Source organism: Cibotium barometz, chromosome 47 (genome assembly GCF_041138505.1).
Source record: "Cibotium barometz isolate CiBa-2024 chromosome 47, ASM4113850v1, whole genome shotgun sequence".
NCBI lineage: Eukaryota > Viridiplantae > Streptophyta > Polypodiopsida > Cyatheales > Cibotiaceae > Cibotium > Cibotium barometz.
Window position 1 is genome coordinate 47,393,487 of NC_141092.1, and position 23,443 is coordinate 47,416,929.

At 47.4% G+C, this 23,443-nt stretch overlaps 1 protein-coding gene and 1 pseudogene across 1 annotated transcript in view; one reads left to right on the top strand and one right to left on the bottom strand.

Moving 5' to 3' along the window:
• LOC147611778 (uncharacterized) overlaps positions 1-23,443 on the bottom strand; it is a 66,111-nt gene that overhangs the window by 20,439 nt on the left and 22,229 nt on the right. The window contains exons 2-3 of the mRNA XM_086784836.1: positions 23,048-23,175; positions 4,639-4,756 (exon numbers count right to left, since the gene is read on the bottom strand). Of these exons, the coding sequence (XP_086640962.1) occupies positions 4,639-4,756; positions 23,048-23,175 (246 nt within the window). The remainder of the gene's footprint in view (positions 1-4,638; positions 4,757-23,047; positions 23,176-23,443) is intronic.
• On the top strand, positions 5,860-11,647 carry LOC147611779 (uncharacterized; annotated as a pseudogene).

Genomic DNA, 23,443 nt, shown 5'->3' on the forward strand with positions numbered 1-23,443 from the left:
CCATTTCACCTCTGTCACCATATCCTAGGAATATGCATTTGTGAGACTTAGGATCAAGTTTGGTGCGCATTTCCCTGAGTATATGCACGTACGCAACGCAACCAAACACTCTCAAGTGCTTGTAGGACGGAGGCTTCCCTGTCCATACTTCCTCTGGCACTTTCCCACCAAGCCTCGTGTTAGGTGACCTGTTTATAAGGTGAACGGCTGTCATAACAGCTTCAGCCCAAAAACCATGAGGTAATGCAGCATGTGACAACATAGAACGGACCTTCTCCTGAATGGTCCTGTTCATCCTCTCTGCTGTCCCATTTTGTGGAGGATCATAAGGAGTAGAGAGCTCCCTCTTGATGCCTTTAGCATCACAAAAGTCCTGAAACTGTTTGGACATATACTCTCCACCATTGTCGGAACGCAAAGCCTTCAGTGTTTTGCCAGTTTGATTCTCAACATGAGCAACAAACTTCTCAAACACTGAGAATGTATCACTCTTCAAACGAAGAGGATAGACCCACACCTTGCGTGTCGCATCATCAATAAATGACACAAAATATTTTGCCCCTCCCAAAGAAAGCTGAGGCATCTCACATACATCTGTATGCACAAGCTCTAACTGAGCATCTTTCTGTCCAAGAGCCTTCTTGTGGGGGCACTGGAGTTGCCTACCATATATACAATGCTCACAAAACTGAAAACTTGCAAACTTTAGAGAAGGCAAGTAACCCAAACGAGACAATTGCTCCATTCCTTTGACACTCATGTGTCCCAACCGGCTATGCCACAAAGAGATTTCCGGCAGCTCGGTTGCATTTACATTAGCATGGTGACAAACACCTGCATGCATAAAGTAAAGAGTGTCCACCTTAGACCCTCTGGCAACAACCAGTGAGCCCTTACTAATTTTCCACTTTCCACGACCAAATGTGGTAACATAATCAGCATCATCAAGCTGTCCAGTAGAAAGCAGGTTCTTCTTGATCTCAAGCACATGCCTGACATCATGGAGCATAAGCTGTGAGCCATCTGAAAACACAAGCCTCACATCACCTCTGCCAAGAATCTTGCATGCATGGTTATCACCCAAATAAACTACTCCTTCATTGCCAGCAGTATACCTGACAAACAAGTCTCTGCACCCTGTGACATGAAAGGAGGCACCTGAATCAATGATCCTTGAGTGCATACCATGACCACCTGTAAGAAGTGAATGGGCATCAAGTGAAGACGTAAATAGGACCTCATCCTCACTGTCACCTGCATGTGACACATTGATTTCTTCAATCTTGACTCCACTTTTGCCCTTTGGCTTTACATCTTTGGCTTCATCTTTGTCTTTGTCTTTGCCTTTTCCCTTTTCCTTTTGATCATTTTTCCATTTGTAGCATTGCTTTTTAATGTGTCCCTTCTTGCCACAATAATGGCATTCCAAGTCCTTTTTGGAGCGAGACTTGCTCCTTCCCCGTTCTTGGCTTTTTCCCCTTTGCTGGGATCTCCCACGTGCATTCATTGCATTGGACTTTTCAACAGAATTGTTCTTCCTATTCATCTCTTCTTGAAGAAGAGCACCCTCAACATCTGCATATGACAGCATAGCATTCGAATTGCTAGTGGCTGTCCTGAATGTGTCCCAACTCTCTGGCAAAGTGCATAAGAGAAAAGTGGCTTTGAACTCATCGTCCATTGCCAACTTTTGATTTATAACTTGGCTGACAATACCATTAAACTCATTTAGATGGGCTGTCATAGACGCCCCTTCCTTCATCTGAAGACCTATGAGTTTCTTCAACCAATACACTTTGCTTGAGGCACTTTGCTGGGCATACAAGTCCTGCAATCTCTGCCACATTCCCCAAGCTGTCTTCTCTTCACGAATGCTGAAAAGTAAAGAGTTTGACACAGATAACATGATAGTAGATCTTGCCAGCTCATCCATATCTTCCCACTCTTCAGCAGTAAGAGAAGCGGGCATTACACCCCTTTCTTTGATAGGCTTGTGCTGCTTCTTCTGGAGCAACACATTATAGCACTGGGTTTGCCAAATATCATAGTTATGTGAGCCTTCAAGCTTCTTGATGTGAAGCAATGAAGAGCTCTCACCTGTGGTTGCCATAGCAATATGCAACCTGTCAATGCCTGACTCCCTGCAAAATGTGCAAACACTGCACCAAAAGCACACAAAGTGCTCACAGTTGTTCTCCCAAGCTTTATCTCCCACTGCGGAAGCACAAATGCAACTCTACGCCCACTGTATGTGATGAAATCACCAAAATCTGATTGCTGCAGATTTAGGACAGCACCTTGAATGTGCTCTGTTGCCCTTCCAAAGTATTGTACAACAGTACCAAGTGCTCACCAATGATGTACCAAACCTGTACCGGCAAGTACAGCAGCTGAAATTGAACCTTTTCCTCACTCAAATCAGTGTACAGCCATGCCAAAACTTGCACAAAGCTGTGCCAAATCTGTACCAGTAGGTACAGTAGCAATAAATGCTCTCCTGGCTGTCCAAATGAGTGAAAATCAGACTTTTACAATCCCGAACACTGCATACAACAGTTCCGAACAGAAATTGGGCAAAAGCCCCTTGACTCCATGCTGATTTCTGAGGATTCAAGGCATAAAAGTCTTGCCTGCTGTTTTGCCGAGCTCAACAAGCATAAAATCTTGAAAAGCCCCTTGATTTAAGATCAATTGCTGATCATACATGGTACATTGACGCACATGAAGGCATCCAAAGTCTTCACGGTGCTTCCCCCTGGCCACATATACATCCAATACATGAAAGCCCCTTGATTTACAGGCACACTGAGTGCTTGACAGGCATCAACACGTTGCCCAAAGCATCAACTGCGAGTGCCTGCATGCAAATCAACTTAATCGGCACAAAAGCCCCTTGATTTGCACTGCAATTTGCTGCAATTTTGCCCGAATGTGCGATTTCTCACATCATACAGCATGTATGACTGCTTAATTGCACAATTACATCAAAAGCCCCAAATTTCGACATCCAATTTCCTGCAAATTGATCCTGATTGTGACCAATGTCACCCAATTTTGCCAATTTTGCTCAAAAATTGAGCAATTGGCACCTGTACGTGCTCAATTGATGATTGTACGTGCTCAATTGCAAATCCCAAGAAAAATTGAAGCAAAATACCTTGTAATTTTCTGATTTTTTGTTGCAGGAAAGGGGGGTTTGCTGATGCTGCTGCTGCAGAAAGAGTGCTGCACGATGATGCTGCTGCTGCTCGTCAGGCTTCTACAGTGGTATTGAAACGGAGGAGGCGCCCGTGGCTAGTTGTGCAGATGGAGGGCTCTTCAGGCGTGCTTAAGATGGCTTCTGGACCATGTGGAAGCTGCCCACGTTCGGCTGCACCGACTCTGCTGCCGTGCTGAGAGAGATCATCGAGTGCAAAGAACGCGTATGAAGGCGGAGGGGTACGCATTCTTGCTTCGACGCCAAGAGGCAGGTGCAGGTCAGCGGTGACGTGGAGCGAAGCGATGGACGTCCGCCTTGGAGAAAGTGACGTGGAGCTGAGCGCCGCCCGCCAGCGCTGTCCGCCCAACGCGTTGCTTCGCAGACTCCGCCTAGTAGCCAGCCGTAACGCTAAACTTCTGCCCGACTCCTCCAGCTACGCTCGAAAAGCTCCACGCTCGCCTGCCTCCCCTTCGCACTAAGCGTGTAGACGCCTGGCTGCTGTAGATGCCTGGCTGCGCCTGAATGGCTGGGCAGTCCTCGTGGCTGCTTGGCAGCCCACGCTACTGGCTGCCTACGCCCAGCTGCTGGGCAGCAGTTGAGCAGCCCACGCCTGTTGGCTGGGCAGAGAAAGGCGACCAAAGAAGGCAAGGCGACCCTCAGATCAGAATTCAGCACGACCAGTACGACTGCTCCACTGCTGAGATGCTTAAGGCTCTGATACCAGTTGAATGGGAGTTAGGGTTAGAGTTCATGTGTGGGAGACATACACAGAGAAGAAGGGAGAGAGAAAGAAAGAAAGATATATTAACGTCTACGAGAGGCCAAAGTCGGCCTATGAGACAAAAAATAATACAACTGTGTTCTTCCGGTCATCGGAAGAGAGAGAGAGAGTTGTGGGGATAAGTCAACTCATGATATGAGTGTGTGACTCCCCTATCACACATGTATATTGCACTAGTACACATAGTGCACTTAGTACATCAAAAGTACTAAGTGTACTATGTACTATAACTTATGGGCTTGTACACACTATAAGGGTGGGCATAATGCCTTTACCCCAACATCGTGGCACAGAGCAAAGAGACATTTCCACTCAGCTTTTAGTATCCAGCTCAATCAAGCTTTTATAGTGTCTAGCATATAGCCACCTTGGAAAGCTTTCCTCTCAGATCTAGCCTCTAGCAAGGTACAGCCAGCACAAGTAGTCCAGTCTCCTGCCCCAGTCAAGTGCACGGTAAGGAGGGCAGCAACCAGCAGTTTGAAACCCTTTCTATATTGCTCTCATGAAATAAGCAAACAATCAAGAGAAAGGAAGAGACTAAACACAAGGACCAAGATACTTGATTAGGTAAACTATAGTGCAAGTAATTCATAACATTAAGCTTGGTCCTCCTAATGCTTACTTACTGTCTGTCTACATAAATGCTACAAAAACATACCACTCAATTCTCCCCGTCTTCCTGCAGCTTGGATTTCATCGATAAGGTATGCCAGTTGTGTAGTCTCATGATTGTTTAACACATTCTCATATAGTTCTAAACCTTCAACCACATTTATCTGCAAAACCAAATTTGCCAAAATGGTCATTACTTCAATCTCACTCTCTCTCTCTCTCTCTCTCTCTCTCTCTCTCTCTCTCTCTCTCTCAGCCTCGACAGGACCCCTCTCAGAAAGCCATCACAGATTTCTTCGCAGTCCAGACATCCACATCAGAGTCCTCCACCCATACCAGTGCCTCTACTCCGACATCAGAGCAACCACCCATAGAGTTCGCAGTGAGCGAGATCTATCTTGCACGCCACACCCTCAACCCAGAGCACCACGAGCTCCATCTAACAGAGACAAATCCAAGAGATCCTCCGCCAACATGACACACTCTCATCCAGAGGCTTAACATTCCCTCCACCATCAGATCAGTTCTAGCCGAGGCAGGTATCATCATTAGCTGATCACGGCATATCTCAACAGGATCATTAGCTGATTACATGTACATACACTAGTGTTAGATGTTTTCTTTTTATGTTTTCTTTCAGTTTTCCATGGCTCGGCATATCCATGACACCCTTGTATCACTTTTGGTCTCATAGACCCTTGGGTTCTTTCGTAGACATTAATATTATTCTCTCTCTCTCTCTCTCTCTCTCTCTCTCTCTCTCTCTTCGCTTCGCCTCCTTTGCTCTCTCGTGTCACCTCCTTTGCTCTCTCGTGTAGCCGCTCCTTCGCTTCGCCTGACCCTTCCGCCTCCCGTGTAGCCGCCGCTCCCTTCCTGCTCGCTGCCCACCGTGCGATTGCTGCACAATTCCCCAGCTGGTCGACTCCACCCTCCGCCAACTCCCCCTCTCTCTTCGCTTCTCTCACTCCGCCCCCACATGCTCTTAGCTTCTCCCTGCTCGCCCCAAAAGGACTCGGCCATCTCTCTCTCTCTCTCCTCGTAGCCCCCTCCCGCCACTCTCTCTCTCTCTCTCTCTCTCTCTCTCTCTCTCCCGCCTCCTTCCCTCTCCCGCCTGCTGCCTTATCTTTCTCTCTCTTCACAACAGCCCCCTCTGGCCTCTCTCTCTCTCTCTCTGTGGGAAGCGCTGCAGACACACACAGAGCTCTTCCTATGGCCAAGGGTTAATTAATTTTTAACCCAAAACCAGCCTTTTTCAGCCCAAGACAAGATGGAGAGGATCGACATTGAAGACCTGATCAAGGCAGCCATCCAACAACACAAGAAAGAGACGGACAATGCAATTAATATGGTCAACCGGAGCCTTCTTGACAAAGTCAAGAAGCTTGAAGCGTGGATAGCAGCCCAAGATGCAAAGATCGCAAATCTCAAGATAGAGATAGAAGAAGCACGTGCTCAACATAAGCTCGAGGAAGGTGAAATTCAGCCCGTCATGATGGAGGAGCTGAACACCATCAAGGCCCAAGTGAGAACACTTCAAGAGAAAGAAGAAAAGAAGGCCCGGGAGACCTCCTCGTGGGTGGAGGTGCTCACGAAGACGCAAAAGCAAGTAGATGAAACGGAGAAATGGATAGAAGTGGTCAAGAAAGGTAAGAACAAGGAGGCCGAAAGCACATCTACCTCGAAGATTATCAACCTAACCATTGAGGAGGAACAAAGAAAAAGACAAGGGAACTTCATGTGCGGATCACGGGTCTTAAGGACGGTGACAATGTAGAGGAGGAAGCCAAAGATTTATATACACGCATGGGCATTTCGAGGCCTACACACACGGGAGCTTGGAGAGTGGGCAAGAAAGACAAGAATGGAGGAGAGAGCTCTCATTTTACGCTTTCCCACCTTGGAGGCCAAGAAGGATTTCTTGGCCAAGCACTCCGCCCTTAAGAAAACGGGCATCTTTTTAGGAGATGACCTCACCTTGGCACAGCTAGCACATATGAGGGAGTGCATGCCGGAGATTAGGGCAGCCAGAGAAAAAGGGAAGCTAGCATTTTACAGAGGAGGCAGAGTGGTGATACTAGAGAGACACACCACCTGACAGTGCGAGACCTATGGGACCAGTCTGAGACTTGCAGTATGGAACTACAACGGAGCATTGAGACTAGATGTGGGGGCCTTTGAGGACAGCTTCAGAGATAGGGACATCATCTTCTACTCAGAGACACATTAGGCCCCAGGCAACACATTACCGAGAGTGGCGGGATACACATGGGAGATGACTTGTAGACAGGAGGCCCGTTCGAAGCATGGTGGTCGCGGATCTAGAGGAGTTGCAGTTCTTTTTAGAGAGAAGCTTCAACCACTCATCCATGTTATGCGCCGTGATGAGAGCGCGAGGTACATGTGGGTCAGAGTGAGGGCAGATGAGGGTAGACCCCTATACATTGCTATATGTTACTTTCCTCCATATATGATTCTAGATGAGGACATATGGGAGTTCTCCAGGGAGGGAGATGTTATCATACTTGGGGACTTTAATGCTCGAACGGCTCAGTACCAGACCTCCTTCTTTGACACTTCGGAGGAGATGTTGAGAGAGATAGATGTGGAGGAGATGTGTTTGACCCGGGGATCACAAGATGAGGTGGAGTGTACTGAGTATGGGAGATACCTCTTGGAGATGGGGACTGCACATGGGCTGGCCATTTTAAATGGCCTAGAGAGGTATCCACTTGCCAGTGGCTTTACTTGCTTTCCACACAGACATGGGGCCAGCACAGTGGATTATGTTTTAGCCTCGCCAACCTTCATCTCGAGTATCCAGGATTTTGCAATTGGCCCCAGGCCCGTCGGAGTTATGGTGGATCATGCACTTCTCTCCTTTACGGTGGATTTCCACTACAGTACCCGCCAGGTTGGGCAGTCCTCCTATCACCCGCCGAGATATACCTTCTGTAGAGAGACTGATGGAGTATACACCGCAGAGATCTACAGCTTGTTGAGTGCAGAGGATCCACAGAGGCCATTAGCAGAGCTCACACAGATCCTGACAGAGGCTTTACATACAGCTGCAGCGACGGCCTTCCCACACACGCAGCCCACAGTACGACCACATCCTAGGAGCATGCCCCAGAATAGTTGGTATGATGATGACTCTAGGGAGCTCAGAGCCCGGCTACAGAAAGAGGTGGCCACAGGTGTTACTACATATAGACAGTCACGCATCATCTTCCGATCCCTCATTAGGCGGAAGAAGAGAGCATTCTTAGCTCGGCTGGAGAGAGGCATCTATCAGTTGTTTTTGAGTCAGGATTCTGGGGAGGCCTGGAGATTGCTTAGAGTGCACCCCCCGCCTCCGGCCATTACCTCTCCAAATACATGGGGCGAGTATGCAACCTCCCTCTACACAATACCAAAGCAACCACCACTACCGAACCCTCCAGAGCCTTGTCCACCCACTTCTACCTTCTTCACAGCAGAGATGGTGAGGAGGGCCATCAACAGATTGCATACAGGGAGGGCACAGGATCATGAGGGCATTGTAGCCGAGCATTTCATACATGCTAGAGATATGATTGCAGACTTGCTAGCTCTCATGTTTAATAGAGCCATGTGTGAGGGGTTTCTTGGGACTTGGAGTACTTCCACGATTGTGCCGGTACTCAAGTCTGGAGATCCGAGCCTGCCGACTAACTACCGCACCATTATGATTGGTCACTCGCTGGCCAAGCTATATGCCTCTATTCTTGAGCAGGACTTGAGCAGATGGGCAGAGAGACAAGGGATCCGAGCTTAGGGACAGGCCACTTTCAGGAGGAGATTCTCTACTTTGGATCATGTCTTTACCCTCAGGGCTATCATTGAGGAGGGCAGAGCACATGGGAGGAGGATCTACTGTGGCTTTGTGGATTTCCGCAAAGCGTTTGACACAGAGCCCAGAGCTAGACTGATGCCCAGGCTGCAAGACTTGGGGGTTCCATGTGAGCTCATTTGGGGTATTATGGCACTTTATGAGACAGTAGTTGGGCAGGTGCGGACTTCAAGGGTACTTAGGGGTGAAACAGGGCTGCCCGCTCTCTCCGACTCTATTTGGACTAAACATTGATGAGATCTCTGATTATATTAGGACACGAGGGGACAGAGGAGCCCAGTTGGCTGGCACTTGGATACCTCTCCTCTTATATGCTGATGATATTGTGCTTATAGCAGACTCACCAAAGGGTATGCAGAGGCACTTGGATACTTTACATGCTAATGCAAAGGACAGTGGGCTCTCAGTTAACCTTGGTAAGACCAAGGTTATGGTGTTTAACACTACACCTCAGTGGGTCTGGAGATCAGCGCCTATTTTCACATATGGGCAAGAGACAGTGGAGTATGTTGACTCATACACATATCTTGGAGTGGTGTTCACTGGGCCCACATTTTCCATGAGGGGGGCAGCAGAGGCCAGATTGACTAGAGGATATGCAGCACTGGGAGGTCTAGAGAGGATGTGCTCACAGGTACAGTTTCAGAGCCACGCACTAAACTGTAGCTTTTTGACACGCTGGTCACATCGGCTATGCTATATGGAGTGCAGATCTGGGGGCCTAGCCTAGATCGTCACAATCGATCAAGACGCACATACGATGGATGGAGATCGATGGAGAGACCACTTGTGTCCATGATCTCCAGGATGATTCGGGCTAAGGCCTCGGTACCCCATGAGATTATCAAAGCCGAGATGGGAGCACCACCGATTGTAGTCGAGGCTCTTGCCAGACCAGTGTCCTTCATTCATAGCACCTCGGAGCTTCCCCGACACCGGTATGCACGACTTGCTTTAGAGTCCTCTCATCAGCTAGCCATGGAGGGAGACACTTCATGTTGGTATGCGCAGATAGCATCCTGGTTTGAGCTCCACGGGTTTAGTTTAGACAGACTTCCACCCTTCTAGTACTCTCTGGAGGCACCCTCTCTCACCTTGACACATTCTGAGATTAGTAGAGTCATCAAACAGGACCTCATTCAGTTGGACACTAGGAGGACATGACTAGAGCCCTCACAGGATTTGGGGACGAAGATGGCTTTCTATAGAGACCATCTTCTCCGCACCACTGAGGATGGCTTTATACTTAGACCGAGCTACATGGATACCCATCTGTCTCATGGATTGAGGTGCGCCATTGGGCAGATCCGCACCTCTTCACATCAGTTAGAGATAGAGACAGGAAGATTTAGAGGCATACCTCCACGGGACAGGATTTGTTAGATTTGTTGGATAGAGCCACAGACGGAGGAGCACTACATCTGTCGCTGCACAGCATATTATGAGATTCGAGGGCACTACCATTGCCTTTTCAGAGAGGGATTTGGACCACTGGCTAGAGTCATGGACTATTGTGATCAACGATGCTTGGGTTTTTATCTCCTCGAGATCCGCAGGCTCAGAGAGTCCATTATCACGAGCAGACGCCCAACTGGCAGGGAGTCCACACAGAGACAGATTACTGACTTCTTTAGAGGGACTACCCGGGAGGAGAGACAGCCGATAGCCTAGCAGTGGGCACCCCGTGGGACTCTAGTTGAGAGAGCTATCCACTTGGGCAGATCCAGACGCTCGAGGGTTCGCAGATCCTTACATCGGAGACGGTGCCTACACCGGAGGATTCAGAGCATCATTGTGAGGCATCGGGCTCGTCTGACCAGGCATCTCACTATGGCAAATATCCACGCCATCCGACAGAGACCCATGCTAGAGCTCCTAGGATGATTACGACTCTAGCCATATACTGTTGTACTCACTGTCACTTTTGTACTCCCCCATATTCATGTATTCATGTATCCATGTACTCATGTACCCCATTTTGACTAGTAGCATTAGCTTCCCACTCTCCCTAGTTGCTGCTTCCGGATGCTCCCTAGTGATGTATTGTAGGGCTAGATACTTACCTTCAGTTCTTTCTTTTCTTTTCCAGACAGTGTATCAGATGTCACATGGTTGTAACTTTGGTCTCATAGGTCACTTTGGTCTTTTGAAGACGTTAATATAACATTTCATTTCTCTCTCTCTCTCTCTCTCTCTCTCTCTCTCTCTCTCTCTCTCTCTCTCTCTCTCTCTCTCTCTCTCTCTCTCTCTCTCTCTCTATACATCAGTTGATGGAGGCCTCGGACTAGCGACAACTTGGCAGACTACTACTAGAGCTTCATAGTTCTCGAGAGAGACTCCTCCAAACACCCGCTCCCACTAGGGGTGGGAGACAATCCCAGCTCACAGATTTCTTCCAGAGAGCTATGCCAGTGCCAGCTGATGTACCACGTGGGGTGACCGCACAGAGAGCAGAGGAATTGAGAGCCAGGAGGAGACCTAGACAGACTGGACACAGAGCACCCCGACTCCGTCTCACCGAGAGATAGGAGCTATCCGAATGAGACACCAGATGGAGACACAGGAGAGGCTAGCTCGCTTTCATTCAGACTCAGATAACATGTTCACGCCACTCACAGCCTCAACAACGGCGATGTATGATATCTTATATCCCTCTTATGGTTAGACATGGATCTACATAGCATGCTTGTACTACCCCTTCAGCATATACAAATGCATCTTGCCTTAGCACTCCATCCACATCCCTGTTGGGGTAAAGGCATAATGCCCACCCTTATAGTGTGTACAAGCCCATAAGTTATAGTACATAGTACACTTAGTACTTTTAATGTACTAAGTGCACTATGTGTACTAGTGCAATATACATGTGTGATAGGGGAGTCACACACTCACACTTGGTGAGTTGACTTATCCCCACAACTCTCCTCTCTCTCTCTTGTTTCTCTGTGTATGTCTCCCACATGAACTCTAACCCTAATTCCTGAACTCTCCCATTCAACTGGTATCAGAGCAGGTTGTGTTTTAGGGTTTCAAAATTCCTCTAATTTGAGAGTGCATTGACAGAACTGTTTCGAGCAGAAACGCCATGTAGGAGTTGGATCCTTTTCTTAAAAGCCTGGAAGCTGAGGTATCTGGCGAGGAGGAGGATAAGCGCAGAAGCAAGAGCAGGCCCGTCCTCTCTGTTTGATCGAGCAAAGAAAGCCCAAGACTCCCTTTCGTCTGTGTATACTCTGGAAAGGCCAAGGTGTGTGAAGCGAAGGCTACGCAGGCGTGTAATCGTGAAGGCGCACCACAGTCGACAGCATAGGATGGCTGGAAACAGTCGCAGCAGCCAAGGCAGACGTGCGTCAACAGCAGCGCTAATCGTGTAGCGCTGCTAGGCGGAGACGGCGAAGGCAGCAAGTGGGCGTGAGCGAGCGCATCGTAGCGTGTAGCGCTACACGGCGAAGGCTACTAGGCGAAGTCGTCGGCTGGCTACTTGCGCTAGGCGTCAATACAACAGGCGAGCGACTGGTGGCGTTGGTCGACTACGTGTCAGCACTGAGCAGCCAGGCGCCTACAGCAGCAGCAGCAGCAGCAACCACTCGCAGCAGCCAGGCGCACTTCACAGCAGCACACGAACCAGCACGCAGCCATTCAGCAAACATCAGCTTCAGCACAGCACCCGGCAGCAGCTCCCAGAAGCATCCGTACATCAGCTACAGCAGCTTCATCACCCCCCTTCTGCAACAGCATCGGATTTTCTGCAACAGCAAAAATCATCAACCCCTTTTCTTGCAACAAAAAGAAAAATCAAAAATTACAAGGTATTGTCCTCAATTGTTTTTTGGAATTTGCAATTGAGCAAGTACAATCAACAATTGAGAAGGTAAAGGTGCCAAATTGCTAATCAAGGGGCTTTTCAAGATTTTATGCTTGTTGAGCTTGGCATTCGTGAGCACTTAGTACTGCTGTACAGTACTTTGGAAGGGTAACAGAGCACATTTAAGGTGCTGTCCTAAATCTGCAGCAACCAGATTTTGGTGATTTCATCACATACAGTGGGAGTAGAGTTGCATTTGTGCTTCCGCACTGGGAGATAAAGCTTGGGAGAACAACTGTGAGCACTTTGTGTGCTTTTGGTGCAGTGTTTGCACATTTTGCAGGGAGTCAGGCATTGACAGGTTGCATATTGCTATGGCAACCACAGGTGAGAGCTCTTCATTGCTTCACATCAAGAAGCTTGAAGGCTCGCATAATTATGATATTTGGCAAACCCAGTGCTACAATGTGTTGCTCCAGAAGAAGCAGCACAAGCCTATCAAAGAAAGGGGTGTAATGCCCGCTTCTCTTACTGCTGAAGAGTGGGAAGATATGGATGAGCTGGCAAGATCTACTATCATGTTGTCTGTGTCAGACTCTTTACTTTTCAGCATTCGTGAAGAGAAGACAGCTTGGGGAATGTGGCAAAGATTGCAGGACTTGTATGCCCAGCAAAGTGCCTCAAGCAAAGTGTATTGGTTGAAGAAACTCATAGGTCTTCAGGTGAAGGAAGGGGCGTCTATGACAGCCCATCTCAATGAGTTTAATGGTATTGTCAGCCAAGTTATAAATCAAAAGTTGGCAATGGACGATGAGTTCAAAGCCACTTTTCTCTTATGCACTTTGCCAGAGAGTTGGGACACATTCAGGACAGCCACTAGCAATTCGAATGCTATGCTGTCATATGCAGATGTTGAGGGTACTCTTCTTCCAGAAGAGATGAACAGGAAAAACAACTCTGTTGGAAAGTCCAATGCAATGAATGCACGTGGGAGATCCCAGCAAAGGGGTAAAAGCCAAGAACGGGGAAGGAGCAAGTCTCGCTCCAAAAAGGATTTGGAATGCCATTATTGTGGCAAGACGGGACACATTAAAAAGCAATGCTACAAATGGAAAAATGATCAAAAGGAAAAGGGAAAAGGCAAAGACAAAGACAAAGATGAAGCCAAAGATGTAAAGCCAAAGGGCAAAAGTGGAGTCAAGATTGAAGAAATCAATGTGTCACATGCAGGTGACAGTGAGGATGAGGTCCTATTTACGTCTTCACTTGATGCCCATTCACTTCTTACAGGTGGTCATGGTATGCACTCATGGATCATTGATTCAGGTGCCTCCTTTCATGTCACAGGTTGCAGAGACTTGTTTGTCAGGTATACTGCTGGCAATGAAGGAGTGGTTTATTTGGGTGATAACCATGCATGCAAGATTCTTGGCAGAGGTGATGTGAGGCTTGTGTTTTCAGATGGCTCACAGCTTATGCTCCATGATGTCAGGCATGTGCCTGAGATCAAGAAGAATCTGCTTTCTACTGGACAGCTTGATGATGCTGATTATGTTACCACATTTGGTCGTGGAAAGTGGAAAATTAGTAAGGGCTCACTGGTTGTTGCCAGAGGGTCTAAGGTGGACACTCTTTACTTTATGCATGCAGGTGTTTGTCACCATGCTAATGTAAATGCAACCGAGCTGCCGGAAATCTCTATGTGGCATAGCCGGTTGGGACACATGAGTGTCAAGGGAATGGAGCAATTGTCTCGTTTGGGTTACTTGCCTTCTCTAAAGTTTTCAAGTTTTCAGTTTTGTGAGCATTGTATATATGGTAGGCAACTCCAGTGCCCCCACAAGAAAGCTCTTGGACAGAAAGATGCTCAATTAGAGCTTGTGCATACAGATGTATGTGAGATGCCTCAGCTTTCTTTGGGAGGGGCAAAATACTTTGTGTCTTCTATTGATGATGCCACACGCAAGGTGTGGGTCTATCCTCTTCGTTTGAAGAGTGATACATTCTCAGTGTTTGAGAAGTTTGTTGCTCTTGTTGAGAATCAAACTGGCAAAACACTGAAGGCTTTGCGTTCCGACAATGGTGGAGAGTATATGTCCAAACAGTTTCAGGACTTTTGTGATGCTAAAGGCATCAAGAGAGAGCTCTCTACTCCTTATGATCCTCCACAAAACGGGACAGCAGAGAGGATGAACAGGACCATTCAGGAGAAGGTCCGTTCTATGTTGTCACATGCTGCATTACCTCATGGTTTTTGGGCTGAAGCTGTTATGACAGCCGTTCACCTTATAAACAGGTCACCTAACACGAGGCTTGGTGGGAAAGTGCCAGAGGAAGTATGGACAGGGAAGCCTCCGTCATACAAGCACTTGAGAGTGTTTGGTTGCGTTGCGTACGTGCACATACGCAGGGAAATGCGCACCAAACTTGATCCTAAGTCTCACAAATGCATATTCCTTGGATATGGTGACAGAGGTGAAATGTGGTATAGACTTTGGGATCCCGTGAATAGAAAGATTATACGCAGCAATGATGTCATTTTTGATGAAACATGCATGTATAAGGAGCCTGCAAGGCAACAGGAGCCTGGCAGAGTCATCTTTGATGATGATGGACATCATGGACAACAACCAAGGGCTGTAAATCAGCCATTACAGCAGCAAAACCAGCCCTTAAATGGTGCTGAAAATGGTCCAAATGGACAGCCAGACATGGCAGAAGATATCCTTATGGATATACCACAGTTGGAGGAGATACCGGGCATGATTTTTCAGCCTTATGGCATGGAACAGGAGCCACCAATAGGTGATATGCAGGCTGGACAGCAACCTGCAAATGATGGTCATTGGGTACGGAGGTCCACAAGACCCTCCACAGCCCCTGACAGGTTTGTTCCAGGGGTTGACTACTTGATGCTCACTGACTGTGGGGAGCCCTCATGTTACAAGGAGGCTTTACAGAGGGCAGACAAGGCTCTTTGGGAGCGTGCCATGAAGTCAGAGATGGATTCTCTGCACAAAAATGGAACATGGAAGTTGGTGCATTTGCCTGCAGGCAAGAAGGTTTTGCCATGCAAGTGGGTTTACAGGCTCAAAGTTGCACCAGATGCAAAGCCAAGATACAAAGCCAGGTTAGTGGCTAAGGGCTTCAAGCAGAAATATGGTGTGGACTTTGACGAGATCTTCTCTCCAGTGGTCAAAATGACCACACTTAGAGCTGTGTTAGCTTTGGTTGCACATGATGATCTGGATTTGATTCAGATGGATGTGAAGACTGCTTTTCTTCACGGTGATCTCCATGAGGAGATATATATGCAACAGCCAGAGGGTTATGCAGTGAGTGGAAAGGAGAAGCTTGTATGCAAGCTAAAAAAGAGTCTTTATGGACTCAAACAGGCACCAAGGGAATGGTATCATAAATTTGATACATTCATGAAATCCCAGAAATTCAGAAGAAGTGACATAGATCACTGCTTATACACCAAGAAAGCTTTGGATGGCAGTCTATTGATCCTCATCTTGTATGTTGATGATATGTTGATTGCCGAGAAATCTCGTAAAGAGATGGATGCCTTGAAAAAGAGGATGCATCAAACCTTTGATATAAAGGATTTGGGTGATGCAAATCACATTTTGGGTATGCGGATACTTCGGGACAGAAATCAGCATGTGTTGTATTTGTCTCAGAAGGAATACATTGGCAAAGTTTTGCAGAGGTTCAATATGGACGAGGGGAAGAAGACTAGTACTCCTTTGCCTCCATATGTGAAACTCAGTGCTATGGATAGCCCACAGTCAGATAGTGGCAGGGCTGATATGGCCAAGATTCCATATGCTTCAGCTTGTGGCAGTCTCATGTATGCCATGGTTGCTACTAGGCCGGACATTGCATTTGCAGTGGGAGTGGTTTCTAGATACATGGCCAACCCTGGCAAGAAGCATTGGGAAGCAGTGAAAGGTGTCATGAGATACTTGAAGGGCACACAGGATATGTGCATTTGTTTTGGCAAACAGGATGCATTAGTGCATGGTTACACGGATTCGGATTATGCCGGTCATCCAGATAACCGGAAGTCTACTACCGGTTATGTGTTCACATTCACAGGAGGTGCTGTGTCATGGATATCCAGGATGCAGAAGTGCACTGCCCTATCTACTACAGAGGCCGAGTATATTGCAGCCACAGAGGCTTGCAAGGAGGCATTATGGCTATCTCGGTTAGTGGTTGATTTGGGTTATACAGGGGATATTCCATTGTTGCATTGTGACAGTCAAAGTGCCATCCAGTTGGCAAAGAACCCTGTCTTTCATGCAAAGACGAAGCATGTGGATGTGAAGTATCACTTCATCAGAGAGGTGATAGAGAACAAGCAAATTCAGCTTGTTAAGATTCACACGGATGACAACCCGGCTGATCTGTTGACAAAGAGTTTGCCTCCGGAGCGGTTTGCTCATTGCAGACACTTGATGGGCATTGGATGAGGCCAGTTTCAGCCTTGATATGGCCTTGTATATTATCATGTACATGCTGATTTTTCTTTTCCTTCATTTAAGGGCACTTTGCCTTTAAGTGGGAGGTTGTTGGGGTAAAGGCATTATGCCCACCCTTATAGTGTGTACAAGCCCATAAGTTATAGTACATAGTACACTTAGTACTTTTAATGTACTAAGTGCACTATGTGTACTAGTGCAATATACATGTGTGATAGGGGAGTCACACACTCACACTTGGTGAGTTGACTTATCCCCACAACTCTCCTCTCTCTCTTGTTTCTCTGTGTATGTCTCCCACATGAACTCTAACCCTAATTCCTGAACTCTCCCATTCAATCCCCACCCCCTTCTATATTTTGTATATGGGTTCCACCGATCCATGATGATTCACAGTTGTATCCAGACACATGCACACTTTTTCTTTTCTTTCTTTTCCTTTTCTTCCGATGACCGGAAGAACACAGTTGTATTATTTTTTGCCTCATAGGCCGACTTTGGCCTCTTGTAGACGTTAATATCTCTCTCTCTCTCTCTCTCTCTCTCTCTCTCTCTCTCTCTCTCACACACACACATTTAGGAGCCAAGATACCTTCATAGACACACGTCACATGCCATGCAAACTGCGATCGGGAAAATCCTAAGTCTCATCACACCACCTGCAAGGAGAGATCGGAAGAATCGAGGACATCACACAAGAGGACAGGATATGCAGATTATGCTCCCTGGAGACCAAGGACCAATAAATCTGCAGATGCCCGGTATGTTATGGATAATGGGATAAGGAGGGGATTCCACTGATTTTGGTCCACTCTCCATGATCATTGACTTTCCGAACCTGCACTGTCTAGGTCTGTACCTAATGGAGCTATGCTGGCATAGAGATCTGCTACTTAGGGAGGCCAGGACCTGAGCGCCCAATACCTCACAGCAACCCATCACTAGCTTCTTTCATGATACCAGGTGCAGGCCACACAGTACCCTGAATCCCAGAGGGACAAGGCAGCACATACAAGCAAGCTTGGGAGCACCATGACTCCCAGAGTTACACTGGAAAGAGCACTCCAGTTCCAACGCACCCACTTCCCCCAGACCACTAGATCCAAGCGGCCTTCCATGCCCAGATCCAAGAGATCCTTCAACAACAACGAAATGCTTCCCCCAGACGGTGGATACACAGAGCCCATATGAGGTCAGTGCACAGCCCAGACAGAGTGACTCGTTCCCTTCATTGATAGGGGGCCATGCATTTTATCTCTGAATGGCACTAGTACCACATCACAAGCTTTTAGCCACACATTTTCATAATCACATGTTTACAGAATAGATGACGAAATTTTTCTTTTTCCAGTTTTTTTTTCCATAACTCAAGTTTCTCATGGATTCATTGTACTATTGTTTGGTCTCATCAACCCAGGAGGTGGAGGATACCGACAAAGTGGATCTTGTGGAACATCCACGAGCTGCTCTGGACCTACCTTTCCATGTGGCATAGCTGAGGGAGATCTTTCGGCCATAATCGTGAGCCCCATGCTTGACATTTTGGAGAGTGGTATACCATCTACTCAGAGCTGATGTTGCTCCCATGTTTTTATGTTCTTAGTATTCCATGACGAGTTTCCATGGACAGTTTTGTATCACCCCAATGAGAGAGCTATATTTATGTTTTCTTTCTGTTTTATTTTCCATTCCATGATGAGGTATGCCATGGACATCATTGTATCACTTTGGTCTCATAGGCCCATTGCGTCTTTCGTAGACGCTTAATATATCTTTCTTTCTTTTCTCTCTCTTCAAAGGGAGCTTGCAGAGGCTAAGGCAAATGGTGGACTTGAAGAAGGTGACATTCAGCCCTCCATGATAGAAGAGCTCAAGGTTATCAAGGAACAAGTACGGGCAATTAAGGAAGAAAAGAAGCAACACAAAGCAAAGACTTCCTCATGGGTGGAAGTCATCACCAAGACTCAAAGGAAGATGGATGAAGCGGAGAAGTGGATAGAGGTCGCCAAGAAGGGTAAAGGTAAGGAGATAACAACCCCTACACCTACAATCATTAACATTACTTTGGAAGAGGAACAACGAAGACGTACACGTGCTTTGCATGTGAGGATTACCGGCCTTAAAGACGGGGATAAAGTTGAAGAGGAGGTGAAAGAGCTTATGGTGTTGATGGGGATTGACAGTCCGGCACACGCAAAAGCCTGGAGAGTGGGCAAAAAAAGCGGAGGCAACGGGGAAACATCAAAGGAAAGAGCTCTCATACTTCGCTTCCCCTCTATTGAGGCGAAGAAGGAGTTCTTGAAGAGGCGACCCACTTTAAAGAATACAGGCATTTTTCTTGGTGACGATCTTACTCTTTCAGAGCTTGCACATATGAAGGAAGTCATGCCAGAGATTAGGGCGGCAAGAGAAAAGGGAAAGATAGCATTTTATGGAGAAGGGAGGGTAGTCATCGTGGAGCGACGCTCTACATGATAGTGCGAGACCTATGGAACCAAATTAAAGCTGGCAGCCTGGAACTGCAATGGATCCCTCAGACTTGATGTAGGTGCCTTTGAGGACAACTTTAGAGATAGAGATATAGTCTTCTACTCGGAGACTCACCAGGCCCTTGATCAAATGATGCCACAGGTGACAGGATACAGATGGGAGACAGCTTGCAGAGTAGGGACGAGATCGGTACACAGTAGAAGAGAATAGGGGGGGTGGCAGTTCTTTTCAGGGAGGAGCTGCAACTGCTTCTACACATCGTTCGGAGAGATGATCAGGCCAGATATATGTGGGTGAGACTGAGGGCCGACACAGGCAGATTCTTGTATATTGCCATATGCTATTTTGCTCCTAGTACATCGACATATGCAGCACCTAGAGGGCAGTCTCCTTTCTCTTTGCTAGATGATGACATATGGGAGTTCTCTAGGGATGGAGACATCATCCTGTTAGGGGACTTTAATGCCCGCACGGGCAACCGCCAGACAGCCTTTTATGATACCTCAGAGGAGATGCTGAGAGAGCTGGACACTCTGGATATGGGATTAGACAGACACTCACAGGATGTGGAGTGCACAGAGTATGGGAGATATTTGGTAGATATGGGGACTGCACATGGGTTGGCCATACTTAATGGCTTGCAGAGGTTTCCGTCAGCAGCTGGATTTACTTGCTTTCCACATAGACATGGTGCTAGCATAGTGGATTATGTTATGGCTATGCCGAGCTTTGTTCCATGCATTGAGGACTTCACAGTTGGATCTCGGCCCATTGGGGTAGTAGTGGATCATGCATTGTTGACATTGACCATCTCTTTTCACTTTACCACAGCTCAGAGGACACGAGGGGCAAATCACACTCGATATACTTTTACTTCAGAGACTGATGCTGTCTACAGCGATGGGATTTATAGACGTCTGTACACACAGGAGCCAGGGAGACCTTTGGAGGAGCTGACCCATATACTGACAGAGACTTTACAGGATGCAACGAGAGAGGCATATCCACATACTTAGCCTGGACAGAGACAGCGTTCTAGGTGTATGCCCCCAGAACAGCTGGTATGATGAGGAGTGCAGAGAGACAAGAGCCCGACTGCAACGGGAGGTTGCTTTGGGAGTCACTACTCACCAACAGTCACGTATTGCCTTCCGGCGCCTTGTGCGAAGGAAGAAGCGGGCCTTCCTTGCTCAGCTAGAGCAAGAATTATACCAGCTGTTCTTGAGCCAGGATTCGAGGGAGGCTTGGCGTTTGTTTCATGAGTCCTCCCCTGCTTTGGCCATCACTTCTACAGAGATCTGGGGTAGTTATGCAGCATCTCTATATACAGTTCCTGGACAGACACCTTTTCCTGACCCGCCAGCACCATGCCCACAGACATGTACTTTCTTTACCGCAAAGATGGTAAGGAAGGCCATTGATAGGATGAAGACTGGGAGAGCATATGATCATGATGGATTGGTTGCTGAGCACTTTATTCATGCGAGAGACATGCTGGCAGAGCTTCTAGCAGTGATGTTCAATCGTGCTATGTGTGAAGGCTTACCCGAGACTTGGAGTAGGTCCACCATCGTGCCTATCTTCAAGTCAAGGGACCCTATGGAGCCAGGGAATTATCGCACTATTATGATTGGTCACACACTAGCACGATTGTATGCATCCATTCTTGAGCAGCAGTTGAGTAGATGGGCAGAGAGAGAGGGCATTCGAGCAGAGGGACAGGCAACGTTCAGGAGAGGTTTCTCTACTCTTGACCACATCTTGACTCTGCGGGCCATTATTGAGGAGGGCAGGTCGCATGGGCGACGGATTTATTGTAGCTTTGTGGACTTCCGCAAAGCATTTGATACAGTGCCCAAAGCCAGATTGATGAGGCGATTACAGGAGATGGGGGTACCCACAGAGCTCATATGGGGGATTATGGCTTTATATGATCAGTTGCAGGACAGGTATGCACCCCAGAGGGGGTCTCTACTTTGGTTCACTCCACTATAGGAGTGAAGCAAGGTTGCCCGTTATCTCCTTCATTGTTTGGTATGTATGTGGATGAGGCCTCTGACTACATTGAGAGATTGGGGGACAGAGGAGCCCAGCTAGCAGGTACATGGATCCCACTAATGTTATATGCTGATGATATTGTGTTGATCTCTGACTCCCCTGAGGGAATGCAGCGTCATCTGGATGCTTTACATGAGTTTGCACATGATAGTGGATTGTCTGTCAACCTTGGCAAAACCAAGGTTATGGTGTTTAACACCACGCCACAGTGGGTTAGGCGATCAGCTCCCACATTTACATATGGGTAGGAGATTGTGGAGTATACTAATGTATATACATATCTTGGGGTAGTATTCAGTGGGCCAGTGTTTTTGATGAGGAGAGCAGCAGAGACTAGATTGACTAGAGCACATGCAGCCCTGGGTGGTTTGGAGAGGATGTGTTCGCAGGTTCAGTTTCATGAACCTCGAACGAAACTTTGGCTTTTTGACACTCTAGTGACATCAGCTATGCTTTATGGAGTGCAGATATGGGGACCTCCAGTGGGCCATCACAGCGCAGGCGGGTGGAGAGGTATGGAGAGGCCTTTGGTATCTATGATTGCTAGGATTATTAGAGCCAAGGCCGTGGTACCTCATGAGATTATTCGAGCAGAGCTGGCGGCTGCCCCTCTGGTGATTGAGGCTCTTACGAGATCAGTCTCCTACATACATGGCTTGTGGGATCTCCCTCGAGACAGGTATGCACGCCTCACCCTTGAGTCCTCGCGACAGTTAGCTTTACAGGGAGACACGGCTTGTTGGTATGGACAAATGACATCTTGGTTCCAGGCACATGCTTTTAGCATGGACAGATTGCCTCCCTTCCAGTATTCTCTGGAGGCACCCTCTCACACGGACAAAGATTACCAGACTCATCCGTCAGGATTTAGTTCAGCTGGACATTAGGAGGACATGGATACAGCCGACTGAGGAGCTGGGCACGAAGATGGCTTTCTACAGAGAGCATTTTCTTCAGCTCACAGCAGATGGTTTTGTGATCAGACCCAGTTACATGGATGTACACTTGTCTCATGCAGTACGATGTGCTATTGGTCAGATTCACACATCCTCACACCAGCTTGAGATTGAGATTGGCCAATATAGAGGTATACCAGCTGAGGCCAGGATATGCCGAATATGCCCCAATCAGGGTGCTGACCACAGAGGATATTGAGGAGATCCGCCAGCGTCCGATGCGGCACGTATTATGAGATGGAGGCACCTCCATAGTGTACCCCCCGTCCCGCATGATATTGTATCCCCTCATTGTACTCCACTCACCTCCATAGCGTACCCCCCCCCCCTTCACTATATTCACACCCTATTAGGGTTTCTGTTTACCTTCCAGTTCCAATTTCATTTTCTAGGTGCCAGTAGTAGCATCTTTATTTTTTCATTTTCTGGTTTTTTATCCAGACATTGTATCAGATCCAACATGATGTAACTTTTTGGTCTCATATGTCATTATGGCCTTTTGAAGACGTTAATATAACATTTCATTTCATTTCTCTCTCTCTCTCTCTCTCTCTCTCTCTCTCTCTCTCTCTCTCTCTCTCTCGTAAAGGTAAGAACGTAATATTATGCAAAGGTAATGTACACACGCCTCATGGCCAACAGCTAGGCTAGAACACAAACAAACTCAAGAAAAGGGGGGGGGGGGAGGGGGGACAGAAATAGTAGCCAGTCCAGACAAGTCTCTCTCTCTCTCTCTCTCTCTCTCTCTCTCTCTCTCTCTCAAGCGAAACAACAATTCTATCTCCTCTTACCAAGTTTCCTTCAACATGTTCCCAGCATTGAAAATGCTTCGAGACTTTGACCATAGAAAGGCGTGCATCTTGCTCTTCCTTGGAAAGAGCGGTAAAGTCATTGTTGAACAGCTTCCCATCATAAGATCCTGGAGCAGTTATAGAAACAAGAGTCATTTTGGAAAGAAGAAAAGCTTAACAAAAACTTAATTTATACCAGCCCTGTAGACCTGAGAGTAGACAAAGAAACCAAAAAACAATAACTTTAATCATGGAGCCATTAATGCTGGAACACACCACAAACATTAATCATGTGCAGCGAGAGGAAGAGAAAACACTAAGGGAAGTGGAGGGGAGGGGGGGGTTGAAAATATAAGGGACAGGGTTGTCCACCCAGCTTGCAAAACTAGTCAGCCA